General features: G+C 40.2%; 1 protein-coding gene across 1 annotated transcript in view; it reads right to left on the bottom strand.

The window, feature by feature from the left end:
* LOC126188498 (nephrin-like) overlaps positions 1–23,328 on the bottom strand; it is a gene marked incomplete at its 3' end in the record, with an annotated part of 468,003 nt that overhangs the window by 163,210 nt on the left and 281,465 nt on the right. Inside the window, exon 2 of the mRNA XM_049930102.1 lies at positions 7,211–7,343. Within this exon, the coding sequence (XP_049786059.1) occupies positions 7,211–7,343 (133 nt within the window). The remainder of the gene's footprint in view (positions 1–7,210; positions 7,344–23,328) is intronic.

Here is a 23,328-nt window from a genome sequence, read left to right as displayed (position 1 = left end):
TTCTATCTGTATTTTCTTTTCTTGTTCAGCTTGTTGGTATTGGTTTCTTTGTTGATAATTTGTCGGTCTACTGGTTCTCCAATACTCGTTCCGGTTGTCGTTATTCCCTCTGTAATAGTTGTTGCCGTTCCTGGGTGAATTATAGTTATTGCCATATTCTCTTCTAAATCCATAACCGGTTCTTTGTTGAAATCTATTGTCGTTTCTTGGTGCGGCGTTATCACGTGATTCTTAATTATTGTTTCATCGTACTGTGTCTTGTGGATTCCACTGCTTTTTGCTTTCGTTTTCACCTGCGCTTCGTCTTTTTCTTGCGTCATCTTCCGAAAATATAAACTCTAGTTCCCTTAGAATACCTTTAAATGCTTCGACGTCGTTGCCTCCGCGACCTACTAATGATTGCTGGTATTTCAATGGTAACTTCATCGCCCATAATTTAATCAACTCTCCGTCACTATATGGTGCATCTAAGCATTGATTTTTCTTTGCCATTAATTCGAAATATTTCACGGGACTCTTTTCTCCTGAATTTTCAAAATATGGGTTCTGTAATAATTCGTACTTCACTCTGTTCTGTGCTTTGCTGGACCAATATCGTGAGAGAAACTTCTCTCTGAAATCTTCGTACGATCGGCATGTCGCTGCAACATTCTGCATGGTTTCTGCGACTGTTTCTGACATGTGTGCACATATAAAGTCTAATTTGTGTGCTAGCGTCCAGTGTTCTGGTAAACCTACTCGGAATTGATCAATAAAAGTTCCTGGATGTAATGAGTTTCCTTCTCGAAAGTGTTGAAATTTTCTGACTGTGAGGAAATGATCGTTGTCGTACTTAGCCATAGTTCCATATGAAATTCGCGATTCTTCGCCACTTTTGTTTCTGATCATTTCTCCCGTCATTCTTTCCGGTTCTGGTAGATCCATTGGATATTGTTCACTGTAACGTTCGCGTACCCTTGCGTAGTATCGTTGGAGTGGTACGCAATAATTTTCTTCCATCGGTTGTGAACGTGTAGCTGAATGCATTGCACTGTACTCTTCGTGACCTGGCTTTCCATTGTCACGTATTGGTTCGGTATCTTGCCTGGCAAACCTTGTCGCTTCATTGCACGATCCAGACTGTCTTGAAACATACATTTGTGGTTCTGCATGTGTTTGTGGTGCCGTTTGTTCATCAAGAATTTCGAAACGTGTTTGTTGCGGTGCAGGCTGTCTGATTTCACGTATGTTATTTTCCGCCTGTGATTGGAATCGAAAATGCATGATATCTTCGTTAACTGCTTGTTCTTCCGGTGCTGTTACAGATACGGATGTGGTTGCAGACTCAGTGCTTGTTCGATCCTGTTCACTAGGCTCTTCAATGGTTTGCAACAACTCTCTTCGCAATTTCCGAAATTGTTGCTTCGTTCGCGCTTCTATTTTGACTATGCGGTTATCATATCTTTTCAGCGCTGCTTTTGTGATACGGTTGTGTAACACACTGTTTTCAACAATTTCACGCGCTGTACCTGCTGCTTGTCTAGTAATTACGTTTATCTGTTTCTCTAGTTTCTTGACTTCTCCCTTGGTGTTGTTACGTAATGGTTTGATCTCGTCCTGAGTGTCATTACGCAATGTCAGTACGTCCGCTTGTACCTTGTTAATGTCAGTTCTCAGTTAATTGTGACCTGTTACTAAGTTTCCTATCACTTCTCGAGATTCTTTAGCCTCGTCTTCAATATGACTTAGGTGTAACTGTTTTTTTTTTTTTTTTTTGTTCTTTAATCTCACGCATTTGTCTCGTGGTTTCTGCAATTTGTTTCGTTGTTTCTGCATTCTGAATTTTAATTTGGTTCGCAATTTCTTTATTTTGTCTTGTCATGGTTTCCGTCATTTGTTGTAATAATTCTGCCAAATTGGTGGGTCCTATTGCGTTGTCTTCCGACGTCCTACGCTCTGTGTTTTCGCCCAAGTGTTGGTTCGCAACCGATTGCATTCAACTGTGCTGTGACACGTTTCTGTTCGAATTCCTTGTACTCTGTGGTGAGGGAGCTGTGATTACTTGTACTATGGGTTCTACGTATTCAAGACGCAAGTTGGAATCCTCATCGGCTGTCTCTCTACTTTCCTCCTCCTCTGTCGTATGCTGACTTGTTTTCTATGCCTTGACGTACATTATTCCTCGTTATGCTACGTTATCTATCCTATTTCTCGCAATACTGTATCGTCTGTTGTACTGTCCTGTATTCTCTGTCCGTCTTCATGCTGGGTCTCTACCTCAATTCGATGAATGTCTCGATCTGCCATTGCTAATCTTTCCGAATCCCTTATTTCCTGTTTTAAAAGCAATTCACGCACCCTACCTCGCGTCAACATGCGCTCATACGTACTCACGCGTTTCATAAACTTTCTGCACACACGACTTGACAATCCATTCACTTACTTGTTGGGTCAGCACCAACTTTTCAACGATGTAACCGCCACCTGTGCGCTTGCATTGGAGAGAAAACTTAATTCCAACAATATTGAAATTCATAACTATATTATGCTATTGTCTCTGCTAGAATGTCTCACTTTCTATTGAATACTTTCTTACTATCTATCGCTGCAGCTACTGTTTTCCATTATGTATAACTTGAAGAAAAAAAATTTTTAACGACAATTTTTCAACAGTATATTTTTTCTGACCTAGTTAGGCATGTGGTCGACCTTCAATCATGGTATTTTACTATCCTGGCAGGGTCACCATTCTCTAACATTCTGAATGGTGTCTGTTCGTTCTATATCGTGTCTCCCTAGCACTTTCGCGCAACGACGCTCTGAGCGTGTTTTTTAGGGAATTGACTAGTTTGAACCTGGGACCTGTTGCTGGTAAGGAGACGCCAGACCACACATGACTTGTAGATTACAGAAGAGTTCAGTGAGACTAGCGATGATATAACCAAATATTTAATGATTTCAGCGTCAGCTCCACTGCACTCCCTGTAAAAGAATTTTAATCCTAACTAAATTTAGCGGAAGGGGTTCAAGGCTTTCTTATTTTTAGTTAGCTGGTAAAATAACGTCGAAAAAGCAATTAGTTTACCATTGGAAATTTTATTCTACTCTCAAAACATTGATTATAAATTGCACTGTTGGTAAAAGGAAATATTTTAATATAGGATGATAAAAACCAACTGCGTTCAACAAAAATGCGAACGAATATTCCCTGAGTGGGTTTCCAAGTTCTACAATGGATCGAAGGATGACATATGCCATATCACATCTATAATCTAGATTTTAATTAAGTTTCACAAAAGAAAAAACTATCAAAATGGTCTACAGTGACCCTCAATTATCTTTCATTACTTATCTAACTTGTCGTAAATTACAGTGGCTTCTCGATAATTATATAACAGAAAAATCATCGCGTTTCAGATTTTAACTTACGTAGCAAATGTGAATACCATGAGCTTCAATTGACGATCGACACCAGTATTACGTAAAAAGGGGATGTAACAGATGAGACTTCTGCAGGTCTGAATGAAGCTTTATGCGCTGTTATGCGGCATCGCGTGCGTTCACTACCTTGTCGGTGTTCGTCAGTAGGCGTCGGATTGCACAGCTCCACGCACCTCGCCGTCTCGGAAGCAACTCCCTCCTAACTTCTCCTTACTACAATTTACCAAAGTTGGTTTAAAAAAAAAAAAACTGGCTGTGTTTTCATCTGACCAGTCAGGGTCTGAATGTTAACCTTAAGCTCCGCCTACAAAAATTCTGTCCATCCAATGACAAACGTTATACTATTCGTGGTGGGGCAATGTTTTTAACGTTTGCAACGTAACAGAGACGCGAAAAAGTCTCACGCAAAAACTTGCAGTTGGTGTGGCCCTTTTAGTGTTATCGTAAGATCTATACTGTTCTTCTGGAGGGCTCAATCTTTTAACATGGGCTGGAGATGGTCCTGGTGGTTGGCTGGTGACGTGGGTGTCCGTCCCTTATCGTAGGGCCTTCTAGATTAACACGGTTCTGCTCTCGGCTTCTGTTCTCATTTCTTCCCTCGGAACTGCGTCTGTGGGAAGGTATGACGTGCAATTGGGTGTTCTTGTGTTAGTCTGTGTTATTCCAATTGCTAACACCGTATTACTTTGGTTAATTTAATGTCAGGAATTTTTCGGAGCTATTTGACATACTGCCGGATTTCCTTATCATGTCAGGGTTTTCATGGAAGGTGTTGGATATGCCTGACACCTTACAAATGGCGGCTGATAATTCTAGCATTTCCGAAATGTCGCATCAGCAGCTGTTTATCTGAATTTTCAATGTGTGGCGGTGCGCCATATTGCATAGAAATGAGCCCGTCCACACACCCACGCTCCTGTAGAGCTTGAATGACGTGTTTTTCTCTTCGAAAAAATATGGCCCCATGATAAATGATGCTGTAAGACTGCACCACACAGTGACCTTTTCAGGATGAAATGGTAGTGGTTAATTTGTGCGTGTATTTTCCGTTGCCCGTATTCGACAATTCTGTGCATTGACATATCCTGTCAGATGGATGTGGGCTTCGTCTGTCCACATAATCTTCTACGGTCAATCATTTTTCACTTCAATGCGAGCATTAAATTCTGACGCAAAGTTTTCTCTTGCTGACAGGTCAATGGGAGGAAAATCGAGCTCATGGGTAGTTTTGAATGGATAGCAAAGGAGGAAGTTTCGTAGGATTTTACGTACCGTGCTCACGGGTATGTTCTGTGTTCGGGCAATTCTCCGTGCACTACACGTTTGCACACCACTGCTCGTCTTCTCTTGCACTGCTGTGGCCACTGCCACAGACGTCTAATCAATTATTTTCCTCCCTCTATCAGGTTGCACACCAAAAGAACCACTCTCGTCGAATTTGCGAATCATTTTCTCCAGACCCATTGCAGTCATCGGACCAACGCCTTTTTTCAAACTCTTCAGTGAGCAGAACTTCTGCAGAGCGACGTGTGCACAGTCATAGTTCTTTACAAGCAGAGCGCGATCCCCCATTGAGACAGTCATGGCGAACGTTGCAGACGCGAAAGGAGGAAACGCCATGTAACAGGCGTGTTTATATCAATTTCAATAGGTTGTGCGCATGGCAGGTCTTCTCATTTACTTATTCTGACGCATACAGTGCCACGTATTGATCGATTTTCACACTATTTTTTTCTTCTGTCGTACATTTTCACCCTTCCCCGATAATATTCCGTTGCTATTTGACATCATTCTGACCAGTGAATTTGTTTCTACAGCATTTTGTATGTTTAACTTTAATTATAATCACCCCGTATACGAATTTGATGCCCATTGTAAGCCTTGAGTTCGTCGTGGTGTCCGTTCGAACGTGAATGCCGAAACGGAGGATCTTTGCAAATACCATGGAGTGACACTCGTGACGGGTGAGCCGGCACTAGGGCGAAGAGACAGTATCGCTGATGGGCATGAAGCACCTAAGCCGGTGAACGTTCTCTCGTTCGAATTGCTAGGCATGACGACAAAAATTAGACATGCAATCCTTTCTAGGAACTGGCGAGACTTACGTAGGAGCACATGAATGTCCTCATCGACAGTTCGACCACTGCGTTTGACGCAGGATGGAATGGTGTGGTGGTCAAGTGATGAATTCAGTTTTGGCGTTAGATGGATTCAGTTTCCTCTGACACAAACTGGCGACCTTTGTCTGCCACCCAAATGAGCGATAGTCCCTCAGTAGCAAAAATGGCTAAGATCCTGTTTCTAGAATGCAACATCAAGGAAGAAAACCCTAGCAATATATGGGAAATGAGGGATCTGTCACCATAGACACACGACAAGAATGGACTGGCGAAGTGCATGTGCGGCTTGTCTGATGGCAACTCTGTGAAGATCTTGGAGAATCGGCCAAAGGTCAACACATGGCGGTTAATGCTGATGGTGGATGACGCTGGAGTTGTCGTCCAGTGATGTCCCATATGTGCTTCATTAGAGAAAGATCTGTGATCAAGTAGGCCAGGGATGTCGACACTCTGTACAGAGTAATGGGTTACAGCAACGCTATGAAGGCGAACGGTATATCATTGGAAAACACCTCCGGGAGTGCTGTTCACGTATGGTAGCAAGGAAAGTCGAATCACTCGATTGACGTACAAATTTGGACTCAGAGTGTGTGGATAACCACGGGAGTCCTCCTGTTATAATACGAAATCGCATCCTAGATCATAACTCCAGGTGAAGGTCCATCACTGGGACCGAGGCAGAACCAGCTTTCATTACCGAACACAACAGACCTACACCCTGTCATCCATTGAGCTCTTGCTTATACCACTGAAGTCGCAAATGGAATGTTTGAGGTCAATGGAATGCACGAAACTGTGCGTTTGGCTAGGAACTGTCCTCGAAGCAACGGGTTGGTAACAGTTCGCTCTGTCGCTTTGGTTCCAACTGCTGCTCAAACTGATGCTGCCGATGCTTGAAAGCAATACGCCGAACACGATGATCCTCCCTCTGGGTAGAGCTACGTGGAAGACCGGGGCTCAGACCTCCCGCAACCGTACATTGTCGTAACCTTTTTTTTTTTGTTTGTGTGTCAGTGTAGTTGACGCGGCAGTGAATGTCTTTAATGATTTGCCCAGCACTGCGTTTCTTCTCTTAAAATTAATTTCTTTCCTAGAGATGTGAACCAACTGCTTTGTGTGTGCTGACTGTATCGCTATTCAACGTTGTATTGAATTGCTCCGATATTTATTTTTGTACCTGCAGTGTTTTATTTTGTGCCTAAATGTTTCTGATAATCTACATATTAATATAAAATAAAGCAGAAAGGAAAATGTTTATGTTCCATCGTGATCAGTTACATGTCGTCCTCCATAAGGAATAGTTACAGGATCTCTGCTACAGTCTATTCGAATGCACTTGAAACTCAATTGCAGATCTGCACAGAGATGAGAAGTCCTTAGAGTGTGTTTCTGCTATTCAGAATATACTTTGCAGTTATGATAGTAGCGTTGGAGCCGTCTTTTCTGTGTTGCACCTGTTAGTTAAGGAACGGACACGTTTCGCTACACTCACACATTCGTCTTTGGCGGGTGAACAACTTTCGATCAATATAGACTTACACGAACTTACATTCAACGTTACTGACAGGCGTCTTAATATGCTTATTTTTAGGGGTGTCCCCCATTTGCCGCATAATGCATAACACGATATAGAGAAAAACGGCAGTTTGTGTATGATACACGTCACTAACCTGTAAATGGGCGACGTGACACCCTCCTTGTACCATATGACGAGGTGCACCCTGTCCCCTGCGAGCGGCGGCACGACGTCACAGGGTAGTTTAGCAACACCGCCCTCCACAGCTTGGACATCCGAGGCCATCACTGTAGAGGAATAGCACATCAGCAATCAAGAAGACGACTTTCCTCGTATGCTTTACTACTTTATGTGTACCGCTACAAATTGTGTTAATGAGCACCGAATGTTTTCCTCAATAAAAAATATAATGAAGGTTAGGTAACGTAGTCCAACAAATATATCACGAATAAATTCAGTGCATTAATAGTTTAATGATCTCTAGTGCACACATGAAGCACAGTCTAAATTTCACTTTTCGATCGTAGAGATCCTGCTACATTCACCATAGAATAACAGCTGCATATATTTGTTTCACTAGTGTACGAACAAATGATTTCTATGGAATTAAATTACAATATAAAGTGTCTCAACTGATGCTGTGCAAAATTAATTTTGCTGTTACATTCTGCAGCTTCTGCAACTCATACACTACTCATGCAAATTGTATTTTACAGCAACCACACACAGGGAAAAAATAACCGTCGAAGTGTTGCTATTGAATTAGTAAGTGGTCAAATCACTTGTTAAAAAGTGTCGCCAGTCATAAAGTCATATCTGTCTACATGAACTGTGTCCATTTTTTAAATTGTTCGATCTGACGGAAGTCAATTTCAAAATATGACTTGAAAGAATTATTTATTATTTGTTTGTATGAGAGCAAATAAAGTACCTAAATTACATTTTTATTGTGACATACATAGCTTAAGAAGTACATAGTATGAAGATAAAGACGGAAGCACCGAATGCGCTTACTCCAAGTTCATTACATTAAAGCTGCTGCTATTGAGTAAGCACACATATCTCGCCACAAATCGTGTTTATTAATGAAATATTTGTAATGTTTTCCAAATCTTATGTCGATTATTTATTTTTTTATTTAATACGAAATAGGGTATACAAACGAAGCCAATATAACTTCATCAACCGAAATTTATTTGGAGAATATCAGATATGAATTTTATTAGAAATACTTCATTAGAGAATACGATGGTGAAGGTTCTACTAGCATTCATTATTTTACAAATCGTGAATACCCCTGCAAGATTCCTTCATTCGTCGCAACATGACCTCGGATAAGTTACTAAGGTAATGTCAGAAACGAATTCTACAACATTCTCTTACCATTTCCGATAGCAAAGTACCTTCTGTAACAAGTATGTACGTGACTTTTTCTCTTCACCTAAGTAGACGAAGTACATACTCCAGAATTCGAATCAAGAATAACTGCCGATATCAGTAACTTAAAAGTTGGTATCCTCAGAAGAGTGAAGCAAATCACTTTACAAGAGCAAGTCTTCCGGCCCAGATGTATACCAGCTATGTTTGTTCGCAGTATACTGATGCAATAGCTCCATACTTAACAATCATATACAGTCATTCGCTCGACGAAAGATCCTAACCCAAGACTGGTAAGTTGCACTGGTCACACCAGTATTCAAGAAGGGCTACTGGAATCGTACAGTAAATTAGAGGCCCTTGTAATTAATGTCAATATGCAGAAATATTTTGGAACACATACTGTGCTCGAACGTTCTGAATTACCTCCAAGAGAATTATTTATTGAGACATTGTCAACAGGGATGTAGAAAACATCGTTCTTGTGAAACACCAACAGCTCTTTACTCACACGAAGTACTGTGTGCTACCGACAAGGGATTTCAAATTGATTCCTCATGACTAGATCACAGTTCGTAGTAACTGACGGAAAGTCGTCGTACAAAACACAAGTAATTTCTGTCTTTCAAAAGGTAGTTTTATAGGCCCTTTTCTGCGCCTTATCTATGTAAACGGTTTAGGAGGCAATCTGAGCAGCAGTCTTAGGTTAAGATGCTGTCACTTATAGTCTATTAAAGTCACCAGAAGATCATAACCAATTGCAAAATTTGCGAAAATTGGCAGTTGATCCTAAATATAGGAAAATCTGACATCATCCACATAAGTGTTAAAAGGAATCCGATAAACTTCGATTATACGATACATAATTCAAATCTAAAAACTGTAAATCTGACGAAATAACTAGGAATTACAATTACGAAAGTCTTAAATAAAAAAAAAAAAACAGAAAAATGTTGTGGTTAAGGCAAACCGAAGACTGCAGATTATTGGCAGAACACTTCGAAGAAGCGACACATCGAACAAAGAGACTGCGTATTCTACGCTTGTCCGTCGTCTTTTGGAGTACTGTTGCGCGGTCTGAGATCATTATGGGATAGAATTAATGGATTACATCGAGAAAGTTCAAAGAAGAGAAGCACGTTTTCTATTATCGCGAAATATGGGAGAGGGTGTCACTGACATGCTACAGGATTTGGGGTGGACGACATTAACACAAAGGCGTTTCTCGATACGGAGGGGCCTCTTCGCGAAATTTCTGCTCTCTCCTTCGAATGCGAAAATCTTTTGTTGACGCCGGCCTCCATAGGGAGAAACGATCGTAGTAATAAAATAAGGGAAATCAGAACTCGCACGGAAAGATGCAGCTGTTCGATTTCTCCGCGCGTTCTTCGAGAGTCGGATACTAGAGAATTAGTGTGAAGATGGTTGGATGAATTCTCTGGCAGGCACTTTATTTCCCGAGTGGCCAAGTAGATGTAGATAAGGAATTGAAATCTTAATACCTGGTATTCCCTTATTTCTATCAGATTTCTTGGTTTTGTAGAACCTAATTATTTGCAGTTTTGTTCAAAGGTCAAAAGCTAAACGAACAGTTTAGCTGAAAGTAGTACAGTTGCGCCTCTGTCTTAAAGCAATATTTAGTCAGAAGATTTGGTCTTTTATTTCTTCTGATATAAGTTATTCAGGTATTCCAATTGAAATTGTTCGACTAATATATTTTCCGCGATGAATAGAGCAACTGACATTTGTGAAACAAACCATGTGTTACACTTCGCTAATCTCTTCGAGTAATGACGTTCCACAATATGAAATACTGTTCGTTATGCATTCATTAGAATAAACGCGTGACCGGAGAGTAGTTTAAAGTACAGCGCCCTAAAACCTTGTTTAACATCTGAAATCAAAAGGATTTGAAATCTTGTGATTTGTTAATACAAGCATGGAGTCACTAACACGTTAAATGAAGTTCCTAGGACAATGAGTGCTATCAAAAATGATTCAATTTTTTCCTCCCTTTTTAAAATTAATTTTTTTTCATATGTTTGAGTGCTTCTAAGGCTTATTGTAAATCAAACACAGTTATAAATCAAGCACAGTTCTTCGTCTCAAATCCTGTCTATCACATTAACATGCTCACTTGTTTATTTTACACTACTTGACATTCCCTGAAATTGTGTGAAAATGAAAAGAAAACCAAGGAAACCAGTTATGGTCGCCAATATTTTACAAGCTATTGGAACATTTAAGTTATGCAGATAGACTGAGTAGAATTCAAGATCTGAACGATTTCCTTAGAATATTTAAATCAGTACTCAGAAACCATATCGATTATTATCTACACTATAGCTTCCTTGTAACTACAAGAAAATAGCGTAAGATGTTGTCACACCACAGAAACAACCTGCAGCTATTGTCAATGACCTATAACTGACATACAAGAAATTAATTTCCTTGTGCTGTGCGTACGCTCTTCACCGGATATGTTATATTGCAGTAATACACTTACACGTCTGAAATACCTCCTTGATAGACCTCTTTTATTTCTTCCGTATACCGTTACTCATATTTTTATGTTTTATGGCCACGTTAACAGCTAAAATCTCTGAGCAAACTATTAGGTTGGTGCATTATTTCGTAGCGTTATTTATTGATTAATTTTCGTAGTGGTGTTTCCGTTGTTATGGGTTTATTCATCGATTGGCATTTTTTTATTTGTAGTTCATTGTCACTATTTCAGTTTACATACTGTCATTTTTTCGTTTGCTGATTGTGACTATAACTGTGGACGCTATAAAATGGGTTGCCATGTGGAGACATCGGAAGATTTCCGACATAGTCTATTATTTGTGTTCAGTAAAAGAGGATTGCAGTAAAGGCAGCCAGAAACATTTGTGCCTTATATGGCAAAGCACGACAAGAAAATGGTTTTATCGTTTCAAGGAGGATCGTTCAGGAAGACCTCTGGAATGTGATGAAGATCGTTTAAACGCATTGATCCACAATAATCCTCGTCATTGTACTTGAGAAGCGACAAATGCAATGAAATTCGACCATTCCACCGTCGTGCGATATTTGTAAACAAAGGAGAAAATTCAAGAATGTGGTATATGGGAACCGGATGCTGTAAGCCAAAATGACGAAAATGAGAGGGTGGTCATATGTGCATCTGTGCTTGGTCATCATCAATTGGCTGGTAAACTTGTGTCGAGAAATGGTGTCTTTATGCTATCATCAGGAAAAGGAAGGAATGGCCGAACCCAAACAAAACAGCAGCTGCCCGTCCAACGACCTGCGCGTGTTCGCAAAAGATCTGCATCTACACCTGGTGGAACAATGACGATAGGTTGTGTTATGAACAGCTTCCCCGAGGTGTAACCACCACTGCCGCCATTTGTTGCCAACAACTCAGAGTCTTGCAGAAGCAATGTAAGAACAATGACCAGGAAGACTGTGTGAACTGATGCCACTCCATGATGATGCCCGCACACATTTTGCTAGACTGATTAAAAGTGCTATATTGGAGGTGGGTTGGGAAATTATATTGAATCCACTATATTCACCTGTTCTTGCACCATCAGATTTTCACATTTTTCACTCTCTATAGGAGAAACTTCAAGGAACGTCATTACCGAATAGAAATTTGCTCATAACAGGGTTTTACAAGTGTTTTGCCTCAAAACCAAGTGATTTCAGCAGTCACGGAATCGCAAAGTTACCCCAGCGTTAGACTGTTGTAAAGATCGAAGGATAATATATTATTAATGATTAAGTCTATGTTATGTGTGTCTGTGTCCGCAGCTCGTGGTCGTGCGGTAGCGTTCTCGCTTCCCGCGCCCGGGTTCCCGGGTTCGATTCCCGGCGGGGTCAGGGATTTTCTCTGCCTCGTGATGACTGGGTGTTGTGTGATGTCCTTAGGTTTCCTAGGTTTAAGTAGTTCTAAGTTCTAGGTGACTGAAGACCATAGATGTCAAGTCCCATAGTGCTCAGAGCCACTTGAACCATTTTTTTTTTTGTGTGTGTGTGTGTGTGTGTGTGTGTGTGTGTCTGTTGCGTTTACTAATTTATGAAAAACGCTACGAACAAATATATGTATGATTTGTGGACTGACTAATAATTGATAAATATGAAAATAGTGGTCACAATTACAAGTTGTATCTGCGCTAAGTAGCTGTAAATAGCGGTCAACGTCCTCCCACTCTTTCCCGGAGAATTATCGGATGCTCATGACTTTTACAGTTTAAAGCCACGCCAAATACAGCAGCTCACCACAATGGACGATTGTCGTTACACAAGGTCTTTACAGCGCAAAGAAGGCGAAGTTCTTTACGCTTTATCACTAGAACAATGGACTACTGTTCCTGTGTGTTCACTAAACAGGCTAGCGCGTAATATTCTGGCGCAGCCATTATCCAGAATTTAGTAGGGGTGCGCAGTTTGCGAAGCCTAAAAGCGGTGAGAAAGCGTTAGCTGCATATTTCCTTGCGGTTGTCGAATAAATCTCGCTCTCAGGTTAAGGTTCCATAAATCAGCGAAGAGTCTGACGCCAGGCTTAAGTGGCTGCTCCGGTATATATCTCCAGAGAGGATTTTGCGAAGCGAAAGTGCCAGACAGCACTCCCCATATTGAGGACACGGAAGCTGCCTTGTTACTCTGCGCTTGTATGAGTGATAGGTACTTACGCATATCTGAATGTGTGTAGGCTGTAAACACACCAGGTACTCCTCAGGCTGCTTTTCGCAAGCCTTTTAAATTATCGCTTTTTATGTTTCATCGAACCCTCTTGTGATCCTGTGTGTACTGGTTATAAATCATCAATCAGAATATAGATATTATACGTCTTTGTCACCAATATATTACCGAAAGTCTGCAACTTATGTCATCCAAACGATACCCAGAAAAACTAGTGACAACTCATGAAGGGATACTTCTTCATACATTCCAAGTTTGCGGTATACGTTAAGTTACATCAGCATTCAACCAGCATTACATACGGTAACGTCTATTCCCACAATGACATTCTAATAGAAACAGATCACTGTTAGTTGCAACTGCCCTCGTACTATTTTAGTCTAAAGTTTTTTGAACTCTAAGTGGAAGTAGTAGCGGAAATCTGTACAGGTAAATTAATGGAAATTTTAAAAAGGATAAACTGATTTACAACTGAAACAATAGAAATATTGTGTACCCTTTACGCACCTATAGCACGCTTTCATACGTACAAATGTCCATCAAGAGGCGGAAAAAAATTCCTACACAAAGGTTCTACTCTAATACTCTATAGCATACATAATTGTTTGAGACATACCTATGTTTGCTATACGATGGGCAACTAGAAATTTTCATTTGTTGATTGTGATTCAATAATAGTTGTTAAAGGATCGAAAGTGTTCTTTGTTTCATGCTTTAAAAGCCTGAAACATTACATTTTCTAAACGAGAATTTGAGGTGTATTTGTGCATTTCGCACACTATGAAAAGATATGTGGAAAACTATAATAATGTTTATATTCTATCGGTATGAATTAAAAACGAATGAAATCATTTACAGAAAAATTGAGATCAATTGAACACATATCGTAACAGGTATGTTACTGCGTCAACTTACATCCTTTCTGCAGCTCTCGCGAAAGAAATACACCCTTAGTCAATAAGGTAGCTACTGGTAAATGCTTTAACAAACGCTAGTAAATTCGCAAAAGTTTTACGGGTACGAGTTCATAAGCTGATAAAACCGAGCAACTGTCTGCTGATTATGTTTTAATACTCATACATAACGAATAATAAATACTATAACCGTAAAGTACGGGAAATGCATCTGGAAATAAACTAATAGTTCGATTGCTTCAATTTTGAAAAACCCAGTGCAAGAGAAAGAAGCAGAGTAGTAGCAGAGGAGTGTAGGTTAACATTTTTTCCTGACGTGTGGTAAGATTCCTCTCTAGAACACTGCTGACAGAAACTAAAGATCTAAATTTCGAGACCCACACCTGGACATTGACTCTACAGAGAAAATGCAGTAAGCTTTGCTGCTTGTGTGGGTAATGGGTAACAAGCACAGAATTTGCAAGTACCTTGTGGTACATAAGTGTTTTATTTTGTGTAGCTCTACGTTATTGTGTTTGTGATATAAATGCCCGGAAATGTATCAGGGGTACTAATGGGATGATGATGCGAAAATACAGCCTCTCTCGCCTGCTAACCACAACTGCACTCTGCGTACCCTTAATGTCAGACGAAGCTCTGACGACTCAGTATTGGCGGTATAGCCATAACATAAAGTATGGAGGCAATACCGCAACACACTCACCTAGGTGAACTACGATCTGTGGCTGGTGAAGCTCAGAGATGACAGTCCCATCACCAGCATTACCTGTAGTTCGCCAGTGCCCCATTTAGGGACTCTGAAAATGTACTTGCAGTACTCAGTGTAGCCATGGAAACATGACAGATTACCGGGGTACAACACACACAAGAAGTAGAAACAAAAGAAAATGGTTTAACGAACTTTTTATTGTTGAGGTCTGGAGTTTTGGGGAAACTGATCTTAAGGAAGTCTAATTATCCGAACATTTGAAAGAAAAGGAAACAGATTTAGTGGCAATTACAGAAACAAAGAAGAAAATATTTGGAACCAAATATGTAGTGAATTATGATCCATAGCGAAGTAAAGGTCTCGCCCTCTATACTCACAGAATAAGGGGAGATAAAACACTGGACTATGAATATGTAAATGAACGCGTTGTTCTAAAAGGAATTAGAGGCCCAAGAGGAATCCCAAGTATAGCAGCAACTTACGGTACAGAAAAAAAATTGTTGAGTTCAACCATATGTAGAATAAATTTTCATCTGACTTAACATTCTGTATATCTTATTCAGTGTTCTCACACGTGTTCTCTACTTCTTCATCTACTGCGTGTGATATCGGTATGCATATCTTTCCTACTATTGCTAGCATTAATTTTCTGTCGCTTCTGACGGAAATATCACTGTACTAAACTTTATACATTTTCTGCTCTTAACTTCGTATGCATTACAAATCCTAATCGTGCTGTACTACTTCTGCTGACGACGATATTATCTTGTATTCGACATACCACAAATCCTTTTGATTTACCTTCTGACACTCCCGTCGACAACGAACTCATTAGAGACAGAGAACAAGTCCGGGTCAGGGAAGGATTGAGAAGGAAACAGGCAACGTCTTTTCGAAGGAACCATCCAGCATTTTCCCTATGTGATTTAGGGAAATCACTTAAAACCTATATCAGGATGGCTGGACGCAGGTTTGAAACACGAGTTCGGTGTGCTAACCACTTCGGTACCACGCTCCGTCCTCTTTCAGAATTGTGTCATTACTCGCTCATTTCACTGCGTATTTAATCCCTCATGGTCACCTCCTCACTGGTAACACCCTCCATATTTTTTCAATGGAGTGTTCATTGTGGCACTTGTTCAGTTACAGACCACGTGTCATGTGGAGACATTAACGGTGCTGGTCTTGTACACATCAGCCATTGTCTGTTGACTTGCTAAAAAAAGTGGTTTCTTGAAAGTTATAACTCATGTGTACAAATATTCAGTTAGAATTTCAAACATTTTTAGATTTACTGAACCACGTATTTTACACAAACATATTTGTGTATTGCTAGTGTTAAATATGAATCCACACATGAGACATCTATTTATTAGTAATTATCACAGAAAAAACTGAAAGGGAATTCTGGTATTCAAACACATACTCCCGTAAACAAACAAGTGATTTTTATGTTTGAATTGCTTTTACAGTCCATTTGAATCCAAAGAAACATACAAAATGCAAGAACAAAGTAAAATTTTTATTCCTTAGTGGAGTACAGTGCAATACAATTTGAAACATTGAGACATATATTATCGAACATTAAACTCGCCAGAATTATACGATCGGACTGATTTCATCATTTACCGGCAGGAAAACCGTTAATAACAACACAATCTGCGAAAATAATAAGACAAACGTGTAGTCTAAATCTTCATAAAATATTTCGTTCTCATCATCTGCAGACTCGTAATCGACTTTGTAAATCATTTGCTCCAGGTGTTCTCCACTTCAATGCACATCTCGAACACAAAAGCACAGGAAACTCATTAAACAGAGAGAACTGAAAGCCATCTAACCATTGCGAAACAAAGGACGATAGCAAAGATTTCACAAGCGTCTAAGAAGGACTGCGAAGCTTTCAGAGTCGTAAATAGATATTTGACACCGCGGGAAACCATCATAACTGCTTTAACGTAATATTACGTCCGCCGGACATCCCCATTTTCCCGAAGTGCCGAAATACTACGTCAACCTAATGCTGAATGTTAGTGCAGGGGTTTCCACTGCCTTTTGCATCCTCATGATGTTGTAATGAATAGCTAGGGTGGAACCCGAGACTCAATTTTTTATTTTTATTTATTTATTTATTTATTTATTTTTTTTTTTTTGCATCCACAGGAACATGATAGTTTTCGTTCAAACAAGTGAATTTAAGGAATTGATGGGATGGAATCCGGGACCCAATACGTTTTGATTAAGAGTCATAGATGCTACCCCTAGGTATTTATTATATTTATTTATTGATTGTATCCACAAGAACGTGATATTGTTTCTAGTAACTGATATAATCTTTACGATGTGGTTTTTTTTATTTTCGTATCTGTTTTTTCTCACTGTTAAGAAAATAAAAAAGCACGAACGCTACAAAGACGTATATTCAACTTTGGCTGTCACATTTGTAGATCCCTTCCATTTACTTTTTTGCCATATCAGATACACTGATCGGAGAATATGAAGCAATGAGTTGATCCTCTTTCTGACGGAATCCATCATTATGCTCCTAACGTACTTGGGTTCATGAGGTAGGCGTAGGTGACAAGGAAGCCACCGTTGTTGCCAACAGAAAGGCGATTTCCAGTGACAGTTACCATGGGTGTACGTTACCAACTTTTGTGACTGCAACAGTGATAGTTACCACAAAGGTTTTAATGTTTTAAACACCTACTTTCGTAATTTTTATTTTGTTACTTCCTTCCGTCAATTTAGTATTTTTCGTACCTCTGCGTTAACTCGTTGCCTATGTTCGAGTTATTTTACAGCCAAACTTCCTTTACGTAGACATTATTAATTAATGACATTCGATATAACGTAAGGGGTCTTTGAAATCCACAAAAGAATTATATTACACCGAAAAAGGTCTGATGAACAAAATGTGTCAGGATTACACAGAAACATACAGTAATGAGAGAAGCTTGTAGCCACCAGCTTTACAGTATGTTGCTCAGCCTTCGAAATGCAGTCCAACAGCGATTTTATGTGACTAGGATTCGGGAAGTTCTTTGTAGTAGATTTCCGGAATTTTGTGACCAAACGATTCCAGTAAATTAAGGGCCGTTGGTACCTGGATGCAGAACTGGCACTCATTACCGTCCTGATCCTGTGCCAGTTTGGTGACGAATTTGGTGGCAAGGATATGAAAGTGAAATATCTGTTCTACCAATTTATCCTGACATTGGTACTGCGACACGGAGAGTTATCCTGCTGGAAAACTCCGACCTGCGTCGGAGTGCGGCTCACGTTCCGAGCATCCGTTCTCCAGAAAGACGGTGTATCTACGACTTAGCGTAAGACCAAGTGACATGGTTACATTGACCCACGATTCAATTTGGACGATGATGTGCCCACTGCAGTCGTGACGAATGGTCTTGATTCGACATGGGAACACGTAGTGGCTTGATGTGGAGTCGTCTGTCCAGCGAAGTGTAGTGAACGGTGTACCACTAAACCAGGGCTATCCAGTGGAACGCCCACAGGCATCATGGTCTCCGTGATAAGTTCACCTATCGCCCTTCATAACTAAATTTCCAATCCGACCACTTCCAATCAACGAAATCAAATTTCAGAACGAAACACTCTTTTGTAAGTTAAAAATTAACTCCAAAACTGCGATTACGCTACAGAATATTTCAAAACAAGCCAGCTCAGCACAAATAGTAATGAGACAAAGTCGTAGTTTGATAAAACGTTTGCCAGTACCCAAGTGTACCGTTTGCAAGAGGTACTTGTGATCTATTACATCGGACATCTTTGTGAAGTCAATAAGAACTGTGAGTTGTTTACACAATTTGGTGAAGTCAATGAAGGAAAATTAGGGGAAAATATTCGCATAAACGCAAGTTATTATTCAGGCCGCATTGTCATGAATAAATTCTAAAAATCCTGACTCGTGGAGTGTGAACGTCGGAGTGTAAGATGGCGTTTAAAGGTCGCATTTAGTTTTTCTGGAATATATCGGAACCCAAAGAGTCTGGTGTAAGTGATTTCATGTGCAAAATTAATCCACACTAACTTTCCTACAAAAACTGTCCAGCCGGCAGTGTGGCCGAGCGGTTCTAGGCGCTTCAGTCTGGAAACGCGCGACCGCTACGGTCGCAGGTTAGAATCCTGCATCGGGCATGGATGTATGTGATGTCCTTAAGTTAGTTAGGTTTAAGTTGTTCTAAGTTCTAGGGGACTGATGACCTCAGATGTTAACCCCTATAGTGCTCACAGCCATTTGAACTATTTTAGAACAAAAAATTTCCTATTTGCTTTTTCCTTAGGACTAATAGTTTCCAAGAAGCAGGAAATGGAAAAATCGTTGACTATCATAAAAAGTTTCTGAATGCTGTGAAATTAATGTTTATTGTTAACTGATGTGAGTTAAGAACAAATTTTAAATATGTGTACCACACCAACGGATAGAACCTTATTAATGGATAAACTGTGTTGTGATGGTGTAACTGTGAGGAGAGGAAAGTCAGAAACGTGTAGGAGAGAGGTCTCTGTATTGTGGCCACACACCTCCTCCTTCATACGTCCGCAAGCTGGAGAGCGCACAACGAGTTAACCATTCCCTCTATTGCGCTAGGTCACAAAAGGCAACTACAGTTGACATAGTTATAACGATCCTCCTGCAGCTCGCCTTATGCATTATCAGCATAGCAGCGGGCAGACCGCCCGGTGGTGTTTGTTTCCAGCAAAGTGTTTTGGCACTACATGGAGTACAGACATGAATTACTAATAATACTAACGCAAGGAACACATATCGAGAGAACCTATGTCAATCTCTGCACACTGTTCTACAGTACTAGCGGGGAAACTAATTCTTGCTCATCCGATACGGCCGCTGTAGCTTTCTTCCAGGAAGGACTGATTCTCCCACCACAAACGCTGCTCTCTTTACAGTTTAGAGGCAGGCTATACTTCTCTAGCATTTCCTGTCAAGTTCACGTGTGAGTAAACAAAATATTTTGCACCACGGTATTATTCTGCCTGGAAGTGAGGGCGATTTGGTCGGTTTATCGAGGATTAGCAGGTAATCAGGATTGACAGTATGTGCACAGCTGAGCTGAAAGCATTGACAGTCCGATGCGTTTCCTTGGTCACCATGGTGCTTGTTTATTGTAACATCACCGCGTGTTTGCGATGACAGCCAAGTGCAATAATATCGTGGTTGTGCATTAGTGTAATTGATTTCGTGTTCACATAGCAAACTTATCTTCATTTTATTAAATACTTATTTTCAATTCATCATTTCCGTGGCCATATTGTACGCAGTTACTTTACAATTTCTAAGGGTATTTTTATTCCATGTCTTTCTCACCAGTCTCAACTCCCTTTATTGATGAAAAGCTTCAACAGTGGTCTGTAATTACAGATATTCACAATTTAGTTTTTTGGACTGAAAAACAGTTCGTTAACAAATTGTTGTTTTCTACATGCTCTCATTTATTCTTGTTTTTTTTTTAGCCTAAATTTGGAAATGTCGTGTACTTGCTCGTTTTGGTTCCTTTCTTAGTTAGCACTAATAATTGTGGTCTAATTCTACACTGTTTTGCAGAGCGTTGCAGTTTTGACTTTTAACACAACACAGCTTCGTACAATGTTCACTGTTTATTTGTAGACTTCTAAGTTTGTATCGTGTTTTGTAGTGTTGCTAATGTTATCACTAGTTTTTATTTGATCTAAATGTTTTCTCTCTCTCTGTAGCTCATTGTATGTGCGTTATTCATCTGTGTGGGTTACTGTGTATTGATGTACTGTCAAAGAGAAATTATGGAGCTTAATTTTCTTGTGGTGAGATGGGGGGAGAGGGGAGAAGCAAAGGAAACTTCTGTGTACGAAAAGCATTAACACAAAACAAACAGTTGCTCGGTGACCAAATAAATATTGCAAATCAGACACCACGTAAGGTAACTGAAGAAATCACACAAAAAAGGGCGTTTTCGATTCCTGGTCCTCTCTCACTCAACCTCTGTCACCCCCCCCCCCGCCCCAATTCCCCCCTCCACAGTTTGATTTCGTTTCTTGCCCCTCACCTTTTCCCTCAAACTAACTCTCCATCTCCTGTATGCACTTGCTATCCATTCAACTTTGCTGCTCCACCCCTTCCACCGACTCACCATACAATATTTTGACTCCATCGGTCTCCTTTTCTCTTACACAAGATATAAATGCAAAATAACATAATTAAATAGAAAAAATCACATACATAGAGAGAAAAAATATAGAAAAACGAATAATTAGTTGCAATGTTAGCTATATTACAAACATGGAACATACTTAGAAATACAGAAACAGTGAACAGTGGTGTACGAGCTTTGCTGGGTTAAAAGTTAAAAATGCATAGTTCTGCGAAGCATGGTATAAGTAAACCACCATTATAAGTGCCTAAAGAAGAAAGGAATCAAAAATTTGTTAAAAGACGACATTTTCTGATGTACGTAAAAAAGGCAAACAGAAATTACACTGAATAAAAACCAATAATTTGTTAACGAACTGGTTTGTGATCTAAAAAGCAAATGAATTGTAAATATCTCCAATTACAAGCCAATGATGAAACTTTACTTCAATAAAGCGAAACGTCTTAGTTAATAAAAACACGTACTTTCATGTAGTTGTAACGACGGAACAAAAATACCCTCACTTTTTTTTCATTTGATAAGTGAGGTATGATGTGAAAAAGTTTAACAGCTGCAGCTATCGACAGTCCACACCACTGAACAGCCTGTTTCAGGAGTAAAATGCTGACAGTATGTATTCGACAAAGTCGATTTCGTTGTCTCCACTGTCAGTGACCAGAACATTTTTGCCAGCATGAACAGGTATTAAATGCAACACCGTAGTCTCAGATCTTCTAGCTCTCAAGAAGAACAGAGGCTTAATTTGGCTCCCTTTGTAACAGAGGCAGGTCTCTTATGTGTTATGAAACTTAAACTATCACAACATGATTTATGACTCTCCACATTGAAACAAGAAAAATTGACCAGCAATTTACTTTATTGAAATAATTATAGATTTGAACCTGATCAGAGCTGTTCCATCAGACATATTGCCCCCCCCCCCCCCTCTGCAACATACACTGTGGATGTGTGATGAGTGGCTCCATTCACTGTAGCCCACTCTACAAGTGCCAGCAGTTCCGGAATGGGAGAGATATACGCAGTCTGCCACTGACTCAGTCAACGGAAGAAGAAGTACATGAACTTTCTGGTCATTCATTAACTCACCACCAAGTGTCTAAGGAACGGTTACATATCTTTACAGTATGCTGTCAACGACAGCAAAAAGCCACATGTACCAAACCAGTCCTTTTTCCTCTACGTCGATTTAGATGACTGTCAATACCACAATTACAAATTAAGCATCATTCAACCACTTTTTATCAGGCTTCGACAGTCTATAGTGAACCGCGGGCCTGATTAATATACATATTCAAGCTTGCGTGCCGTCTCATCGCGTGACTCTACACCAGCGTTTGTAACGCAAAACGTCGAAAACATAGCATCCATTATGTTCATGAGGTAACGCACCGATACTAATGACACACGTTTCTCGACACGACAGCCAACAAATTGTGCCTCAAAACACTCGTTTTTGACAGTAAAGTCACTTCATGTCCCAATCCCCCACCCCACGCCATCTTAATTACACCTATTCACTTACTTACCCATGGGGAAGATTGTATCTTTACTTACGCCTTTTTACAACACCTGTCTTGAAACCTCTATTGCCAAATTCTGCAACACCGTTATTAAAGGAACAATGTTCACAATACGTACATAAAGGTAAACATCTGAAGATGTGATACCAGGCATCTTCAAAGGTGTTCATGGAAAAAAAAAGCCCAGAAAACCGGCTGTTCGCAGACAATTTATTCTAAGGTATCTCCGTTTCAACAGTTGCAGTGTTAAAATATTAACAATAGGCAAGAATTGTTTACTACCGTTAATACGAGAAAGAACAGAAGCAAAATACAGCAATGAAATAGGCGATCCCAGTCGACAAACAACAGTCGTAACTAAGCGAATTGAAACAAACCAGGGGTCGGTTGTAAACCGCGGCCCATCGGTTGCCCAGCAGTGGTTTATAGGGACATATTGTACATAAAAGCTCACTTAACAACTGCATCGTGTAAAAGCTCTATAAAGTCGACTATTCCGGAAGAATTCTACAGCAGTGTAGAACAGTGTGCAGGGATTTACGTAGATTCTGTCCATGCACTTTTCGCGCCTTATTATTATTAGCAACTTGTACTTGTATTGAGTGCTGTGTTTACACACCTTGGGGAAAACAATCACTGCCCCCCCCCCCTCTCCCTCTCTGTAGAAGCGGAGGGACTGCACACTGTGTCGCCAGCGATTAGTAAGGAGAGCTGCGGAAGGGTCATTGTAACTGTGTGAAGTTGACTGTAGTGGCTTTTTGTGATGTAGTGGGCTAGTTAGCTTCAGTTTGAAGACCTACAAAGGGGCGATGTGCATGACCACAATTCGTCGACCTTTCTTCCTTCATGCGGCTAGCCTTCCACCGCCTCCCCTTCAACCCCAACCAGCCCAT

Source organism: Schistocerca cancellata, chromosome 5, assembly GCF_023864275.1.
Source record: "Schistocerca cancellata isolate TAMUIC-IGC-003103 chromosome 5, iqSchCanc2.1, whole genome shotgun sequence".
Classification (NCBI taxonomy): Eukaryota; Metazoa; Arthropoda; class Insecta; order Orthoptera; family Acrididae; genus Schistocerca; species Schistocerca cancellata.
This window is presented reverse-complemented; position numbering and strand designations above follow the sequence as displayed.